Consider the following 19,508-nt stretch of genomic DNA (forward strand, 5'->3'; position numbering starts at 1 on the left):
ACGCCCGCATGGAATCGTTGGGTAATGATGACGTATCATTACAGAACGCCCGCAAGTATTTAGTGGGTAATGATTGTGACGTCACAATGACAGGGTTAGCAGTAAATGAAAAATCCCTACGCGTGTTTTGGCTTCTGTCACACGTCAAGCGACTTCAAGCTGCTTACGTTACCCTCGTCTTTCACAGAGTTTTCACTAAGCGGTTTACGTTTACTTTGCTTGTGCTAAGTAACATAACTAATACGATGAGAAAAACTTTGAGCGATCGGTTTTTGTAATAGGTCGGTAAAAACTGACAATCAGGGGCTTCCTTTCGGATGATTTGAAATAGGCTCAGTGATCCGACATCACTCAAATTACAGTGAATCCAAAGAGCTGGTAATGTGGATCATTGCTCAAAGTGGTACAATAATCTGAGTAGTCCAGATCAATGACCACAGATCCTCAACCGCATCATCTAAAAAGAACTCTATAGTCACTTTTAAACAACTACTTTACAACAATGCAAAAACCATTGAGACAACTCTTTCGCACAGTTTTCCAACTTTTTAAAGCTTTTTCACAGCGGGGGCAGCTGTAGTGTCAACTATTACTAGTTAAGAAGATACTGAGCATTGCCACTACGGCCAATTGTCTTTTAGATGGATCATGTTCTAACAGGTGGCCCTCTTTGTACTCCAGTCTTGTACTTTAATTTAGCTCCATCTTTGAAGAGGGACGTCTTTCTGAGGCAGTTAATTCTCCAACCTGGATTACACTCGATCGCAGGTTCTCCGTAACCTATCTTTGTTTTTTAGAAAGAACTCAGTTTCTCCTTTCCAGATAACAGGATCATTATTTCATTTCAGTGAAGGATTAGATGAAGAAGAAGAAGAAAAAGAAGAAGAAGAAGAAATGGAGGAAATAGAAGAGGAAGAAACGGAACCGGAAGTAAATGACGAGGAAGAGGAAGAGGAGGACTTCTACGAAGATGTCAGCGAGGAGAGTAGCTATGAGGGGTCTGGAGCCGATTTTCTGGAAACACCGGAAGAAATGGACGAGGAGAGTGAAGAAGAGGAAACGATGTTTATTGACAACGATGAGTCATCTCCAAGTGAAAGTGAAAGTACGGCGAGTGTCATGAAGGTAAAAATTCGAGCAATGTTCTGAGAAAATGGATGGTGTTCATGGACATACGGTAACAGTAAATGAGAGATCATCGCAGGTATATACGCAAATTGAGTAGTTGCAAAAAGAAAGCCTGAACAGGTTGATACCGGTGCAATGCACTACCAGCGCTGTCAAGCCAGCCGAGAGCTGTTCATTTTGTTTGTTTACCGTAAGAGATCTATTAAACCTTCCGGGGAACTTATTTATTGGTAGGCCTCAAGAAGTGGTGAGTGGCTTAAATCACGGTTTTTGGGAAAAAGCTGAGTTAGCTTTTCCAAAATGTTTCCTCACAACTGACCGAAGCACAACAATATTGGATCGTTTATCAAAGCTGTTGTAACATGTGTTATTGACTAGGGACCCCACGGAATTCCGGGTCCCTGACTGTTTTCTTGGGCCACCCCGCAGACTGTTTTGGTGGCCATGTTTGAGTTCAGTGCGAGAGTACGTGTTGGACAGTTTTCACTTCGTTTCTTTCTTGAAAATATTTAAAGTTAAGGTTTAGAACTGCGTTAGAGGCTGATTTACAACAAAAGCGTCATTTTTGGCTTGGCACAATAGTACTACTACACATTGAAAACCAGGATATCCTATCGACACCTGGCCATTGATAAGCCTGAGATCTGTGCTTTCTCACATGGAAAGGGGTGGGGGTGGGGGTTAAAGAGGCGGGGCCTTGAAAGTCTGACCTTTAAATAAGGGGATGACTGGAGATGGGGCTGAATAGAGAGGAGACAGGGGGATTAACAGGGCTTTTACAGCATACCCGTGAGGCTGAAGATGATCGTAGCTAGTTTAGTAGTTTGGGTGCTTCCTTTTTGCAACAGCGGACATTACTGTGATGGTCTCTCATTTGTTATTCTTTTGCCCATAGTTAAAAAATATGACATTTCATATATATTTCATTTCCACTTTAAGCGACGAAACGTTTCTATATATATCACAAGACAAACGGCAATGTTCTTTGTAGTAAGATTTATTCAGGTAATCAGATATATGTAAGGCCTTGCGTATGACTACTGGCGTGGTCAGCGTGCATTCTTTCCGGCTCATAAACAGAAAAGAAAATATACCTATGACAGGCTAACTATTCACACAAAAACGTACTTCAGCAAGAGAAAATGACACTATTCAAACAGTTTACCAGCAGCTATTATCTACAATAATTCCCGATGAACTGTTTCAAAAGCGGAAAAACATAAGTTTGAATCCTCTGACAATTTGAAGAATCAGTTAAGTCGATGCGTGCACGCTTTTTAAATATTTTTTCATTCCACCTTCAGCTTGAAATCAAATCATCGGAGTTATCTTTATTGACTCGAATCACTCATAAGAAGTGGTACCCCAAGATAGCACAAAGGAGACTTGTTGCTGCCACAGTTGAAGAGGTTATAGATAACATGCTGGTAGCTATGCCAAAAATGAATAGTTTGGAGGCGATCCAGGATATCTGTGAAGAGTTCAAGAACGTTGAAAGGTAGGGGAGATAGCAATTTCTACAATGAACAAGCATACAACAAATAAGAATATTATGGTTGGCCCTATGACGGAAAAAAGCAACAGAGGTGTTTTCAGTTGGCCCTATTTTTGAATAAGAACATATAGTTATGCACAAAATTTCTCGTGTTAGAGATTTATGAGGTTACCGGTATACAAATTGAATACTGAATATCGGTGTGTGAGCAAACGATTTGCAGATAATTCTCCAAATTTACCCGTAACACGACAGAAATCCACGATTTAGTCAAATTCCTGAAGATGGCCAGTCGAACCGGACCTAATATCTATTCAAACCATAAAAAAACTCTTTTGGCATACTTAAAATCCCCAGTTCATTGTGGTGCGTCGGTGGTATGGTGGCCATTTTCCTGAATTTGCCAAGAATCTTTTTTAATATCTTTAAATCACTGATTTGCCCTTATCATCAGTGTAACAAGCAAAAAAGAGGTTTCAGGTCAAAAACTCATCTGATTGAAAGATTGAACCCGTTAACTCAATACTCCGTCACTTTAAAACGTATCTTGAATCGACTTATAACATTAACAAAGAGAAGAAAAATTGACGAGCTGAATTCTTAAAATTCTAAATGTAAATTCTTGCCCGACATTAGCTTGTTTTCTATATCATATAAAAGAGTTACATTCTCTCAGTGCTGTTTGATAACTTTATTTTTAATGTCAACTATGTTCTTTGTCAATTCTTTTTGCACACTTGTCTTTCTCTTTTAACTTCTCAACATGACTTTTCTACGGAAGAGAGTTTGGTATTCCAGAAGACAAAAAGGTACAAATGCAAAATCAGCTCATTAAACTGAGTTATCACAAGGATGCCGAAACCCGTCGGGCAGGAGTCTGGGCTCTAGGCGAGATGGAAGTACAGCGTCACGATGCTCACCTGGCTGTCGTGCGCAGACTCATAGATAATGACGAGAAAACCAGAGAGGAGGCTAAAACTGTTCTAAAGAATCTGACAGGTATCAACATAAGACTGGTAAATTAGAAACGTTAAAACGTCTTGCCCAAGAGGTACGAGACGAGTACTTTGTGATACTGGGATCATCGTTACCTTTTTCTTTTGGATAGAGCAGTTGCTTTGGCCTTACTTTGCTTCGCTTATGATTGGTTGGCAAAGACAATTTTGCATATTTTGTCAACCAATGAGAAGCCAAACCAACACCAACCGTGTCTTATCGTGTCTTGGTCGTACGCGTTTTCCCGCGTTTTACGCCGGCTACATTTGATTGGTTTATTGCGCCGTTTACTTCGCTTGTGATTGGTCAAAGTATTTACTTCGTTTTTGTTTTAACGGAATTCAATTTAAAACCGCTCTGATCTAGTTGTTACTGACCATTCCCACTGAATGATTTTTGGATAATTTTTGGTTATTAAAATGATTAGCAACTGGGGCTGATGGATATAGGAAATATTTGTAGCGGGAAAAGATTTACACTACTCTTGTGAAAGCGATTAAACCATTGAAGGTCACCCTAAACAGTCCTTCTCAGGACTACAATCACCCGGATGATCATAATTTACGTACTTATTACATGACTCCTGGGTTCAAACCGTTTACGGTTTGAAGGGATTCAGAACGTAAATTCAACAAAGAGTGGCATTCGACAAGTTCAATGGCGTCGATCTGTCGCACATAGCACATTTTGCACAATTGCTTTCTATTACATTATTAGGTGTAGACACTATGGAAGGACTAACCAACCTCTTGATGGACATGGGAGTAGTTCATTTCAACCTCCCTTGTAATGACAACGCCGTCTTACTGGAGCTGGCGGCTCGACTCAGACGAGAAAGAGAGAAAAAGAAGGCAAAAATGACAGACATGGCAGATGATGAGGAATCTCTCTTGGACGATCTGAGGTCTACAATGAGAAGAAGGCCATTCAAAGCTAAGCTCAGACACCCCAAAACCATGGTAAAAGACATTACAACAGTCTACGATATGTGTATGGACGAGTCAGTAACCTTGGGGCCGGATTTACTTAGCCTAATGTTTAAAAAAATTCCTTTGATCAACAGCTTAACTTTCTTGGCAAAGTGTTTTCTGAAGCACAGTACGGTTAACGGCCAGATACCTCTTCCAGTTCGATATTTAAGAGAAATACGTGCTCTGGGTACAAAATTCCTTCAATCAAATTAAATCAATCGCTTCCAAAATGAAACGTGCATGCCTGCATCCCACTCACCGCATTAGTATGCTGGAAACAAATTAGAGAATACCTCACAGAGACTTGATGAAAACCAATGGTTTATTATTGCGAAATTTGTGAGACCGTGCTATGGGAGATAAAATTTTTCAGGTTGAAAGAAAATTTCTTTCTAGCAATGTAGTTATCAATTGGTTTTGTATCTGGTGGTTTTGAGATTTTTAAAAGAATTTTCTTATTTTCTTCTCCACAACAGAACAGACGGTTGAGGAATACTCCCAGAAGTGGCCACCGCAGGCCTTCTATTTTAGACGAGCCAGCATCCCTGTCAAACACAGACAGGCTTAAGAATACCCTGAAAAGATCAAAGTTTGGCTGCAAGCTGCTGCAGAAAATGCAGCCTTTTAGACAAGACATTATCCCAGGCTACACTCCGCCGTCAAGCAAAGAAATGGAAATTGGGGTAAGATCAGTTTTGTGGATTTCGCTCGTAAGAGTATCATTGTTGGTCACTCAGGCAGTCTGCCACAGTGTTGAACATTTAAAAGCTTTTTAAAGATTAAAATCATTGATTTTTGGCTTTTTTTTACGAATTTGAAACCAGACTGAGATCAGAAAAGAACTTATTGCCCAATGTTAGGTTATTTTCACGAATTTGAGGCCAAAAGGGAGTGAACGTATCTCTCCATTTTTGACTATTTTCACGCTTTTATATAAAGGAAAATACAGGGAGATGTAAAGAATCAACCATAAGAGGACACAGAAAAAATCTGAGCCCCAGATGGAATTCGAACCTACGATCCTCCGTGTTCTAGATCGGATGCTCTAACCTCTGAGCTACTGAGGGCAAGGGTCATTTTTGTGGGTTGGAGTTACAAACCGCATCACGCGGTCACGCGGTCACGCGGTCACGCGGTCCATCACGATTTTGAGACCAGAAAAATTAGAACTATGTTTTATTTTTGTCTATTTTTCCCGAATCTGAGACAGAAAGAATTGAACTTATTGCTCGATATTTAGCTTTTTTAACGAATTTGGTCCAAGAAGGAGTGAACTTATTGTCCGATTTTTTTGGCTATTTTCACGGATTTAAGACTAGAATGGATTGAACTTCTTGCTCGATTGTTTGGTATTTTCTTGAATCTGAGACCAGAAAGGAGTGCACTTATTGCTCGATTTTGGCCTAATGTCACGAATTTGAGTCCAAAAATCATCGCGCGCAACTAGTAGCAGTAAAGGTGTATACCGTTATAGAAATCATCACCATACGATCCTAAGCATCGTACAGGAATCGAACAGAAAATTTTGTACTTTTGAAGGGATAAAATGGAAGGCAGTTGAGGTTTACTCAACTAAATGACTTTACAGCAAACGAACACAGCTGATTTGCAATTAGGTCAACACACACCAGCGAACCGAATTCGCCAAGAAAACAACTTACGAAGACTGAAGCAAAGGTTGTTTCAGGTCGATTTTCCGGAGAATCCGTGATTGAATACTTGTCTTCCAATAGCCTCAATACATCAGAAATATCTTAGGCGAATCTCTTTCTATTCTTATCTAGCGGTAGAGTTTACCGAACGCCCATATTTTCGACATTATTGCTGGTCTGTCTACATTTTCTTTCTTTGTGTTGAGTCACGTATGTTAATCCATTTTAATTATGTCAATTTCTTTGCATTAATTATTCTATTGCTTCTTTTCCTGTTGGTTAATAACGATGACGCCACTCGCTTCTGATTGGTTTGCCATCAAGCTATTGTTATTTGCCTATATAAGTGGGACACCACCCGGATGGTTTGGGCGGAATCAGTAAACCTGACACACAGCATACAGAATCAACCCTCCTCTTTTGTTATTCATAGAACCCAATGATTTCCATAGTACATTACTATGCAATACGCAATACAATGATCTTTCCATCCAATCACGCTTCAATAAAACAAAACACAAAACAACACGAGACAAGGACAACAAAATAGGACACAACGCAAGCATAACAAAATGACAAAACATTCCTACTCAACACAACACAAGAAACAAAAAACAAAGAAAACATACCTACTTAACAAAACACTACACAACACCAGAGAATACAATAGGACAAAAGACTAGACAACACAACATATAATGATACGATACGGTACGGTGCGATGCGAAGCGATACTCAATTTAAAATCCGGACACTGCTTTTCAAAATGTTTTGGATGTCAAATGTTTCATAAGGATTTCGAAACCATTTTAGTTTCCTCGCAACAGATCTGTCTCTTGCTCGATTTTTTCACGGATATGAGACCACGCCGGTTTTTCTTACGAATTTGAGGCTAACAAGGAGTGAATTTACGGCTTCATTTTGGCCTTTTTCACGGATTTTAAACGAACTTAGGTCTTGATTTCTAGCTATTCTCACAAATTTGAAACTAAACAGCAGTGAACTTCTTGTTCGATCTCTGGCTATATTCAGCCAGAAGTATGAACTTTTTGCCCGATTTTTAGCTATTTTGACAAATTTGAAGACTAGAGAAAATTGACTTATTTCCCAATTTTTGCCTATTTTCGCGAATTGGAGTCCAAAAAGAGTGAACTAGTTGCTCGATTTTGCTATTGTCACCAGTTTGAGACTCGAAAGGAATGTACTTATCTCTCGATTTGGGAGTATTTCCTCGATTTTGAGACAGAAAGGATTCCATTTTTGGCCATTTCCACAAAGTTGAAAGGAGAAAGGAAACATCTTATCTCTCGATTTTTGGCTATCTTCCTGAATTTGAGACAGAAACTGGATTGAACTTATTACTCCATTATTGGTCATTGTCAAGAATTTGACAGCAGAAAGGATAGAACTCATCTCTCCATTGACTTTTGGCTATTTTCATGAATTTGGGGCCTGAAAGGAATGAACATATCTCTCTATGTTTTTCTATTTTCACGAATTTGAGAAGAGAAAGGCAGGAACTTCTTTCTCGAATTTTGGACATTTTCGCGACATTGAGACGAGAAAAAGTTCAACTATTGCTCGATTTTGACGAACTATTTTCACGAGACCAGTGATGAGTGACCTTATTCATCGATTTTTGTCTATTTTCCCGAATTTGAGACAGGAAGGATTGAACTTATTACTCCATTTTTGGCCATTGTCATGAATTTGACAGCAGAAAGGATGCTAGAACTCATCTCTCGATTTTTGACTATTTTTATGAATTTGAAAGGAGAAAGTTATGAACTTATCTCTCGATTTTTGGCTAAATTCCCGAATTTGAGGCAGAAAGGATTAAACTTAAGCCATTTTCACGAATTTGAGAACTGAAAGGAATAAACTTTTTTCTCGATGTTTGGTAATCTTCAAGGAATTTAAATCAGCAAGGAATGAACTTATTGCGGATGTTTAGCTATTTTCACTAATCGTTGAAACAAGATTGGAGTGAACTTATATTCCTTGATTTTACGCCATTTTCAAGAAAGTTTACACAAGAAAAAATTGAGTTATTGCTCGGTTCTTGGCTATTTTCATGAATGAGTGTACAGACAGGACAGAACTTAATAATTCATTTTTGGTTATTTTTTACGAGTTTGATACCAGAAAGGGAAGACATTATTGCCCAATTTTAGGCTATTTTCACGAATTTGAGAGGAGAGAGGAATTAACTTATCTCTTGATTTTTGGCTATTTTCACGAATTCGAGACCAGAAAGGAATGAACTTATCTCTAGATTTTTGGCTATTTTTACGAATTTGTAGAAGGGAAAGCAGTGAACTTCTTCCTTTTCCTTTTACGACATTGAGACCAGCAGAAGTTCAACTTGTTGCTCGATTTTTGGCTATTTTCGTGAATTTGTGAACAGACAGAACAGAACTTTTATAAAAACACAGATTGTGCTGCAACAAATAACAAACTTATTTTTGAAAACATTGATATAGATACGCTGATTTTAACTTCTAGCTCTACTGTTAATCTCCAATTCCGTCATCCAGCTTTCCTATGCAAACTTAAGGGGAAATGTTATCAGCTTAACACACTAATGATACAGAATGTCTGGGATTGTTGTTGCTCGCTGAGCGGCCTGTTCAAGTATTTTAAGACTTTGTGCACTACGAATTGATATTTGTAATTCGTAATGAACAAAATCTTAAAATACTGGTCAAAGACTGGGATTATGGCTTGATATAAACGCCGTTTATCTGAAGTACTTCCATCTTCACTCAATTTCATGAAACCAGAACATATTTTTTTGTTGTAGTTGTTTTAATTTTTTGTCAACATATTATCTAAATCCTTGAAAGTTTTGAACTAGAGAACATCAAGTTAAGAGCAACTCGACAAGACTCTGTAATATGGAAATCAAAGTCGGTAGCAACAGTTGACAAGCAGGAATCAATGTCGTTCTCTTATTGTCTGGAGCAGTCTTTCAATTAGCGAGAACACGCCAGCCAGAACGGTCAGTTCGTGAACGGAGTGCGCCATTTTTTAAGGTTGGGATCTACAAATTCTTCAAAATTGCATAATCACAGAAATGTATGTGCCATTTTCAAGGCGTTCGAGTAACTGGCGTTTAACCAAGCCTTTAGTTAAAATTGGGAATTCTGTTCACGAAATGACCAGTCTGGCCTGCCATTTCTGACACGGAAAGCGCCCTTAGCCAACAATTTGGTGGCACGCAGAGCCGGTGATTGACCAATTGAACGTACTGAACAATGTACCACATGACACTACTTGGAGATCTTGGAGTGACTAATTAAAAAAGTCATTTTACATAGGCAACGTGGTCTAGCGGTTAGCTCGCCAGATGCAATCTAGGGGAACGGGTTGTAGTCGCGCTCTAACCACTTGGATTTAATGTTTCACGGCAGCCCCCTAGGTCATGCTTAGTAAATCTCCGCGTGTTCTGTCTCCACCAGCTGTGTTTTTTAATAGTACTATGTTCAGCTTTTCGTATCTCGTTCAGTAATTTAGTCTCCCGGCTCAATTAGCACTGCATTGCTAAGTACCTTGACACTGAAATAAAGGTATCATCATTATTATCATTGCTCAAACAAGATTCATTTCTTTTTTCTTTCTTCTTTCTTTCCTTTTTTTGTTTTTGTTGTTTTTTTTTTTTTTTGCTGCTGCTACTGCTACTGCTTAGGGCAGTCCACAGGCTGAGCACGACGTAACTGATAAAATACAGCGAGGTAAGAAAACTGAGTAACGAGTTCGTTTGTTTGGGTGACGTGCAAAGGAATCTAAAACCTTGTCTGAACAAGGTTGCGTAGTGTAAACAGCGTTGTAGATGATAAATGTTGACGTAGATGTAGATAACTTATCTGGTATTTTCGTGTTTTTATATCCTGCGAATATTTTCCATGTACAATGTTTTAACTGGTAAGTTCTTCTGGGAGAAACTGTAGAATTATAGTTCTTGATCTTTTTTTTGATCTTCGTATTCATCAGTAAAAACACTAGAATCTTTGGTTTCTATCATTGCCTGGTTAAAACCGAGTTAAAAGTAATGGTCAGGAAGGTTTTCTTTTGCGGGAGCACCACCTCGAAATGTTAATTACCTCAAAACATTTGAAACAATGGGAAACTGCTTTATTTTGTGCATGTCATTCAAAGTGAAAAATAAGGCCAGATAACGTACGCAATAGAAAATAATGTTAAGTAATAACGTAGCAGGGGCGCATCAAAGGAACGGAATGATTTAGCTCCATTCCTTCCTTCAGAAAGATGCAAGAATTTGAGAACAAATGTCTATTTCTTGGTGTAAGCAGCATAGCAGTAGTAGGTGTTTGTTTTCGTCGGTAATCATTCCAGAAGGATAAGGGTTATTTTACTCTTATTATTTTTCGACTCCGCAGACTGTTTGGTGATCTCAAGTGATAGAGAGACTGTTAAATCTTTGGAAAGTGCAGACGACAGAAAAGAAATTGACACCGCCGTGGACAGTCCAGGTAATTTAGCGATTCCGTGGATGATCGACTCAGACTCTACAGTTTTCATTACAAGTTAAACTTTGCCTGCCACCAAAAGGCAAGTCATTGGCGACAAGAATCAAAAAACAACTTTTCAAGCGTTTCTGAATTTCTAACGTCCAAAAGTTCAAATGTCCAAATAAATAGGCATTCCAGCATTAAATGTCCAATCGTGTATTGTATTGCATTGTATTGTATTGTATTGTATTGTATTGTATTGTATTGTATTGTATTGTATTGTATCACATTATTGTACTTAAATTTGTAACTGAGGCTTCAGTCGTATTAATTGCACTGCCATGATAAGTTGCCTTTCTGAACAAAAAAATTGATGGTAGGTAAATTAGAAATCAACATCTTCCATGTTATCTGGATTCTCGGAGACTCAGCTAGTCGAGTGAAAGGGAAAATCCTTTCCCCCGACTAATATAAATAGCTTCTGGCTCTCCGGGGACGTGTTATCTGTCGATTTTTTTTTAAATTCCTTTCAACATTGTGGCCTCACACCGATTTGTAACACCCAGGAACCGTGTTGCGTCAGTCACCTGATATGTACTCAAGTTTAAACTTAGCCTTTTCGTTTTGTACATACTCACATCAGATCGCAACAAAGGAAGGACACAAGAATGTCTGACAAGCCCTATTTGGATTGAACAAGAACCCAGACAAGGGCCATGCCAAAAGTTCATCGATGATAAAGCTACTACCCAAGCTTCAGACAACCAAAGCTTAGGACTTCTATCTCTACCGCAAGTCTTCAAGGTGATGGACTGCTTGGGATTAAACCGACGAAAAGCTATGTTACTGCTGCTCAAAATGAAGCGTACCAAAAGGATCATTCCACTGGCAACAGTACAGGAAGATAATACTACTCAGGAGTATTACAGTGTAGTGGATTTAATGGACCTAATTTGTCAGCTACCTCCATTCGATGAAGTGCTGGAAAATTTAGCGCGAAAGGCTTCAAGGAGTAAAGGGGAGATCTTGCTGAATATGCGAGGTCTTTTTCGCTCTGAATCTTTGAGTGTCATTGAAAGGGGAGACTACGCTGTCATAAATGGTCTTGGAAGACTTCCTTTGAGGTATCAAGAACTTCTATTAACGCTCAGAAATGAAGTGCTTCGGAACATCGAAGGATTGTTTGGAAACGCAGAATCGTTGGCGTCAGGTAGAACTGGGGTGGCGAGGAAATTCAATAGTGTCGTTGAAGGCATCCTCGGGTTCTGTGCCATATTGGAGCCTGATACGGAAGACGAAGATCTGTTTTTCTCTGATCCATCACAGGAAACGTGGGGGCAATACATAGGCCCAAGGACATCACTACAGATTGATACTGCTAGGCAGGTTGGTTCTAGTCTACGAGCATTCCCTTATTTTTCTTCGGGATAGTAAAGCGAGCGAACCGTGTGAGCGCGCAAAAAATTGCTTGCTGCGAGGAGACCAGTTCAGACGCCATCAGGTGAGCCCGTGAGCCCAGTACATGCAGCGGTCACTTTCGTTAGATAACGTTGATGATGATGACCCGACGCTTTATATTTCCTTGATTGAAAGGTAGATAAGCATTCTCTGTGATGGGTCTACCCGCGTCAGGCGTCGCCTTTCTAAGGCGATGTAATAACTGTTGGTTTTAAATCATGATATTTGTATCAATTTTTAGTTCAAACTGGGTGCTGTCTTGGTTATCGTATGTTTGTTGTCGTCATTGGCTATCCTCCGTGCGACAAGTAAATCCTGAGCATTGCAGCAGTATTGTTCTGACCAATTTTATAATAAGGTCTTCGACTTCATCACAAAGGGCGAAGTTTTCATTCTTTTGCAATGTTTCCTAATGTCATTTTTTTAATAGAAAAAGGATGAGGACATTCTGCCAATTTTTGTTCAGCCATCACTTCAACATTGTTTGGGTCCAGGCACTCACGGCCAACGACTGCTCAAATCCACGATAATCAGAGCAAAGACGCTTAGTGACTCCCGGCTGCAGTCTTCACGGCAAACACAGGACTTTGTAGTCACGTCACTCCCACATAGGCTGTCTATTCACACAGGTGAAGCTTTCATATTCTTCTTCTTTTTTTAATTTTTGTTTTGTTAATTAGGAAAGCAGCTAATTGATTCATCTAAGCGGCCGTGAATGAAATTTGAATGGAAACTTCCTGGTGATGCCATAACCAAGTTGCAAGAAGGCAAGGCCTTGGTTTCCAAAAGCGTTTTTCCGATAATCATTCCGAAATGTCAGAGGTCTGAATTTGGCCATTTTTTTAAAAAATTTGATCGTTCTACTTTCATTTGCTAGCAAATAATATATACAAAAATACTCTCTGAATAGATCAGGTGACCTCCCAGCTGCTAAGGACCTGGGGCTGGCTTCAAGAAGCCCTCCTAAGTTAAGAAATGTCCTTAGTATTGTTTGTTTGTAATTACGTTTTGTTGCCATAACAATAGACATTTGTTAAGAAAGAATACTCAGGATATATCTCAACTAAGAAGGCCTTCGTGACGGCATTAGTGTCACGACAAAAAGAATACTGCTATTGATCAAAATGCGTCACGTGACGCAACATGCCCCAACTAAAACTGTGACATGTCACATGATATTCCTCAGTTTTCAAAGCTTGACCTACTTCAATGTCACAAAAGATATTATATTATTTGAAATTTTCGAGATGGCACTTTACCGAAGGGGTATACGAGTACAGCAACAAAACCTCTCGAAATGGGTACTTGAAAACGCTAAAAATCGGAGCTTTTCCTCCCGTGAGGCGAACAGCTTTGCCCTCGGGAAACTACTCGCTCCTCAGTACGGAGAATTTGAACAGACATCCGTGCACATTTTGCGCCAAAACAAAGTTATTTCGTTCCTGGGAACAGGGTTGATGAAGGTTAGCGTTTGTACCACTAGCCTGCGTGGTCAGGTGTTCCTCGATGACTGCGCCGCCACCAGTCTGCAAGGACAGACGCCATTGTTAACCTCCTTTTGACTTGATCGCGCTATCCTTGCAATGTCGCGGCCGATACTATAATCGTGTACCCAGATCTTACTCGTTCTTGAGGGAGATCTGGGTACCAGATTGGTGGGATACCTCTAGAACAATAAGTCAAATTTTTCTTTTATTTGTGTCCAGGCAAAAAGATTGAGGGAGAAAGTCGCTATGGAATCATGGAGTTAACATGGAGAGCTGGGACGCCTCTTCCCCAATTAAACGAAGAAACTACAAGCAAATCGGGGCAGATTAGCAATTTCCCGCAACTGCCCTGCAAACCAGTTGAACTCAAGATACCCTTCATGTCACACAGTCACGAAAAGAAACCCCAAATACATCAACGAATTCCCAAAGCACAAAGCGTGCCTCCGCTCAACCATCGGAAAGTAAAACCCTTTGCGGAGAAGCGACTGAATTTATTCCGAGCGATTAATAGTTTGCATAAGCAGGATTCCCTCGTAGCACTAGACGAATACATTAAAAACCGAAACATCATCACACAAAGGTTTTTGGATAAAAAAGGCCATTTGCTGCCTGGAAGTTTCACCGATCATCCACCGCCTCCAAATACAGCCACTCCGATTTCAGTGCACACATCAACCCCTCTCAGCCGCTTGAATAATGATTCTAAGACGTCAGTGAGGTCTGGGGGCAGTTCCGAAAGTGGCTCGCCATTTCGTGAAGTGGCACGTGACATGACACGTGATACGTTGCTTAGAGAACTCAACAAGTTTCATCTTCCTCCCATTTCGAGAGTTGGAGGAGTAAACAGAAGTCCTTGATGAACATATTTTCTTTACATTAATATTCGAAGTTTAGATATAAAATAAGGTCTTGATCAAGTGGAAACGAAAGCAGAAATTGTTGTGTTGTGCACGTTACAGGAAGTAAAATAAGCTATTAAACAGCTTTTTCTAAGGCACAAATCCAATGTGTGAAACGGATTCTGTTTGGGAATCGATTACACGTACGTTCCGTTCTAAGCTTAATCCCGATTAATCACTCTATGAATTTCCTTCTCCAACATTGAAAGCCTCACAAATTCGATCATTTTCCATTCCTACCACTTCTTAGCTTTGTATATCGATTGCTGATTGTAATACAAGGCATTGGCTTCTCTTGACCCCCAACAAAATATGCCGGAAAGCTGTCATAAAAGGTTGTAAAGATCCTAGGATTATGGTACAGACCGTACGTGGAGAGGTGAGCTCCACCTGTTCCTGGTCTCCAACTCGAAAGCGCAAGCATAAGAAAATTTGTCTGTGATCTGGTGTGAGCCAAGCATCCCACACAGACGTTCTTAGGGGTTCGTCACGCGTTCCTCCCCACTCCCCCCCGTTTGTGAGGTGGGGGGGGGGGGGGGGACGCGTGACGAACCCCTATAAAGTCCGCGTGGGAGGCTAGTGTGAACCTGACCGAGAAGCACAAGAAAAGAAGTGGTTTTGTTTTCTTATCCTTGCGCTTGTGCTTATGTCAGGGGCGCTTTTGCTTACAAATGTCTGTCGCCTTGTGCGGTTTGTGCTTGTTTCACCACAGTGGGTACGGGATGGGATAACCACAAGAAAATCCGAGCATTGGCGTATCACATTAGTTGACACAAAAAACATTTCTTAGACCTTTTAAAATTCTTATGCTTGCGCGATTTACTCACGAGTATGAACCAGGCTTTTGTTGTGAACGAATGTTTGGTTTACAATAGAATTGATAACTTCGAGTGCTGACGTTTTGAGCCAGTTATCCCTGCGCCAAAGCGACTGACGAAGGACTACACTCTTTTTTTTTTGTAAGAACCTTTTTATAAGAACTTTGAAGCTGAGATTAACTAAAATTTAAGAACATGCTAAGAAACTTACCTAGGCTGAGTGTCAGTTAATAACATTTTTGTTTTGACCAAATGTTTTTAAAATGAAAGGTATAAATACGGATAAAATAATACATGTAAAACGTCAGATTTATTGAAATACTATAACAGGTAAACTTAAGAACATCTTCAGAACTTTTCAGGCTCAAATTGCCCAAAAAAAAAACAAAAACAAAGAAAAGAAAAGAAATAAGAACGTTCAGTCTCTTCTAACGTTCTTATAAAAAAATTAATTATAAATAAATAATCAATTAATTTTAAAAAAGCCCTCGAAACGTCAACATTCGGATCTCTTTACGGTGGCCAATTTAACTTTAGTTATCAACTCCTTTTATAAACCAAACATTCGTTTCTTCTCCCCACCGTCACAGCACCACAGTTTCCATGGAAACTAACCCCCTTACCCTTTTTATTGTCAGAAAGCTGTGCGTCTCCCAAAATAATTCGATGGCTAAGTGTTATCTGAATTATTTTCATACCTTAAGATTAGATGTAGCTGATTATGTTAGGTGCAGTGGAATTAAGTCAACAAACAAGTATATTCGCACAGTTTATCATGAAACACAGTTCATTCGTTTAGCAACGAAGCGTCAACCTTTGTAAGAGCCGCAAGTGCTTCATCAACATCGTTTTAACTTTATTATGAAGCATTGTCACTTCACCTCGATGTCTGAACTGTAGTGATTTCACATGTTTATAAACATAGCACAGAAAACTGATAAAAAAGAGCTTTTTGTTTTTGTTGGCAGCGTCACATTTTAATCTTATTTGTTAATTGCTCTTTTGTCAAGCCAAAACTTTCAAATCCATACATAAAATTAAACTGTAAGAGAGCAAACACTTTAATTAAGATAGGCAACCCAAAACATTGCATTCATTGGGACAAACAGATTTGTTGTCAGAAGACACAGTTGTGAGAAAATACGCCAGACTGGTTATAACCAAAGCAAACGAAATGTATCATTATAATAAAACGCACCAGTAATTACAGTATATTACAATGGATTTTCTTTTGTTTAAAGACTTTGAAAAGACCCGAGTGGCTTTATTGTTCAACAGGCCAGTACCGAGCCAAACATCGGGGATATGATAATTACGGCATTTATTGGCAATTTGTTCATTGTTTAAAATCTACCCGAAGGCTATAAAAACTATCAACAAATTGGGTTACATTGTTTAAAACGAGCCATAAGTAATTTCGCCTTCAATAGTTTAGAGGAGGACAGTTTAGTGTCGGTATTGGAGGGTTTTTACTCGTGAGCTCCCTTTGAAGAAATGACACACTGTCTGATTTGTTTACTGTTGAGATGACGAAACACGAATGTCATGCAAGGATTTATAGAGAGCAGCTGTAATCAATATTTCCTATGTCACCGAAAGGTCGTGATTAATTTGCATGCGTGATCGTGGTTACGTTTAGTTTTCACTTCGGCTCATAACTACTTGATCAGGCACGCGAAAACAGTCTGGTGAAAGGCGTACATGAATGAGAAGGCAGAAAGAAGAAAGCTACAACCAGTGCATCAAAGACGATGTGGAAATTCAACTTAAAATTACTGTGATAGGATTGTAGAATGTCTCGTGAAACTCCACACGTAAAGTTCCCAGCTCAAGTGCTTATGGACTTGTCCGCAAACCGTCCTTTCCGCACACAAACAAAGGATGGACATCTACACGTTTGCTTCGACACGAAACTAAAGCGGAACGCCTTTAACAACTTTCTGCTGAGCCATACACCGTACAGATGCTCTTTACTGGAAAAGCCAAAAGCGATGGAGGCGAAGACAAGAAGAGAGAAAAGAGCGAATAAAGTTCGCATAACAACGGATGAAGATATGTCTTCGACACGTGTATCACTTCCTAAAATACCACTAGCTTCTGACTCGTTGATTTGCAGAAATGGTTTCCCTGAATACAGCACTATAAAGCAAGAAGTCCAAGAAGCGAAAAGAGATATTATTGAACTTGAAAGCGAAGAAGAAAACATTCCCTGTGATTTTCTGTCGTGCGGGTCGGTAAAGATCGAGGATCAATCCCGCCAAGCAGTGTCTCCTCAGCCAACAATTAGAGCAACTAGATCAACGAGTTTACCGCTTATATTGAACAGAAGAAACTCTTGTTGTTTGAGAAAAGACACCACCCACTCTTGCGAGTCGGTTAATGAACTTCAAAGTGCAGAGACTGATTACACATCAAAAAAGATGGACAGCGTCCTTGGCTGTTTAGAGAAAAAGACAGCTAATGATGATGAATTCACCACAGTTATGGAGGATGGGGCAAAGGTTACAGTAAACCACCGTAGACTTTTTATCGAGGTTTTTATGCCAAGGACGTCTTAATGCACACGAAACACAACAAGTGGTTTTAGCAGCAAATCAAATTGGAAAGAAGCTGAAAGAGGGAGAGTGAACAACAAACATTCAACACAAATTGACAACCAGTGAAGGTCAAGAACGTGAGAGTGCGTGATAAAAACTGAAATTTAATATAATGCAAATTTATTTTCCTAAGTCGAATACCATCTGAACAAATGCATTTTATCTCTTATTATTTTGTCTCATTGTTATGTGAGTGAGATCTAACAGAGCAAACTAGAAGTTAAAATCTCCAAAATTTTGTAACCCTTCCTATTCACAAAACAAACAACTTTTATCAGAAGACTTCAAAGTTTTCGCCTTAAATGGAAATTCTTTTCGCAATATTTTCTTTGGGGTTAAAAGTGAAAACATATTTCCGCCATTTCCGAGTTGCTTTGAACCTCATTACGGAAGCGAGGCTAAGAACAAATCTTTTCATATGAATTTTTGTTTGTTCTTGTTCTTATGTTTTTTGTATATGAATGAAAATTAATTTAGCCTCGCTTTCATAACGAGGTTCAAAGCAACTCGGAAATGGCCTATTGGTTGTTGGGTTAATATACTCCTCAAGCTGTGAAACGCCAGTGGCAAAATTTGGCAAACTCGTTTGTTGACACCGTTTAGATTACTTCACCATACAGGATTGATATACAACATATACAAATGAACGAATAAGGAAAACGTTACAGAGCAAACGATAAAAGCTTGTTTCTCTGCTTGTTCTCAATTGTTTCATAGCGTCAATTAAAAGTAAATAACGGATGCTTGATAAACATTTGCCAACAAGTTTGCCAACTGTTGCAGCGACCTTAGCTGACATTGCACTTGCCGACCGGACCAGCATGAGTAGATAATGTTAGTTACACTTATCAGCTGGTAACCCATAGGGACAAAAGGATATAAAAGTAAGGATGCCACATAAAAGGAGTTCATAAAGACATTATATTAAAAGGTTTCGGCTGGTGATTTGATGACAATTGTTTGTTCGAAGTATAAAATTAATATTAGTTGTTGTTGTCGTTTTAATTTTAAATACACTTCAAGTTAGTTTTGTTTTGGTCTGGCCCAGACAAAAGCGCATCCAGTTTCCTCTCTGAAAACCTTGTTAATCCAGGTACCTCGTTAAGGGGACACTGTTTTTTAGTGCCAAAGGGGTATTTTAGGTTATTTTATTAACAACAGTTTATCCCGTCAATACGACCTTTCAAAATTGATGCGAAGGGGCGTAAAACATTTCAAGTTCTCTTTTAAATTAATGTTTGGTGAAACATTTTCAGTCATTTCGCCTTGTGATTCATGCTGTCTTTCTTCTGTCGTTTTTTTTTTTTTTGCGTCTCCTTTCTTTTTGTAGCTGTAAGTTAGCAGTTTGACACCACCTCCTAGAAAAAAAAAGCCTGCGAGGCACTATCAGAGTGCGTGCACTGACTTTGGTAACTTTTTTAGTGTGGAATAAAACATCACCAAACTTTACGACTTTTACTTAACCTCTCCTTAGCCTTAACCTTGGTAACAGTTTGGTGCAACATTTCGTTGTTCACATCACACGATGTTTC

At 39.3% G+C, this 19,508-nt stretch overlaps 2 protein-coding genes across 2 annotated transcripts in view; both read left to right on the forward strand.

Moving 5' to 3' along the window:
- Window positions 1-15,047, forward strand: part of LOC146472946 (uncharacterized) — a 36,542-nt gene extending 21,495 nt beyond the window's left edge. Inside the window, exons 13-22 of the mRNA XM_085118686.1 lie at window positions 849-1,125; window positions 2,433-2,626; window positions 3,405-3,622; window positions 4,337-4,578; window positions 5,067-5,273; window positions 9,931-9,976; window positions 10,643-10,735; window positions 11,358-12,100; window positions 12,603-12,801; window positions 13,879-15,047. Of these exons, the coding sequence (XP_084974812.1) occupies window positions 849-1,125; window positions 2,433-2,626; window positions 3,405-3,622; window positions 4,337-4,578; window positions 5,067-5,273; window positions 9,931-9,976; window positions 10,643-10,735; window positions 11,358-12,100; window positions 12,603-12,801; window positions 13,879-14,519 (2,860 nt within the window). The 3' untranslated portion in view covers window positions 14,520-15,047. The remainder of the gene's footprint in view (window positions 1-848; window positions 1,126-2,432; window positions 2,627-3,404; window positions 3,623-4,336; window positions 4,579-5,066; window positions 5,274-9,930; window positions 9,977-10,642; window positions 10,736-11,357; window positions 12,101-12,602; window positions 12,802-13,878) is intronic.
- A 1,709-nt stretch (window positions 15,048-16,756) lies between these two features.
- On the forward strand, window positions 16,757-19,424 carry LOC146472950 (uncharacterized). Its single transcript, XM_085118695.1, has one exon. The coding sequence runs from the start codon at window positions 17,173-17,175 to the stop codon at window positions 17,935-17,937; it is 765 nt and encodes a 254-aa protein (XP_084974821.1). The 5' UTR covers window positions 16,757-17,172; the 3' UTR covers window positions 17,938-19,424.
- The last annotated feature ends 84 nt before the right edge of the window (window positions 19,425-19,508 follow it).

This window comes from Pavona decussata, unplaced genomic scaffold (genome assembly GCF_977016875.1).
Source record: "Pavona decussata unplaced genomic scaffold, jaPavDecu1.1 SCAFFOLD_95, whole genome shotgun sequence".
Classification (NCBI taxonomy): Eukaryota; Metazoa; Cnidaria; class Anthozoa; order Scleractinia; family Agariciidae; genus Pavona; species Pavona decussata.

Excerpts from the sequence above, each read along its gene's own strand:
- LOC146472950 (XM_085118695.1), top strand. The coding sequence starts at position 17,173 with ATGTCTCGTGAAACTCCACACGTAAAGTTCCCAGCTCAAGTGCTTATG.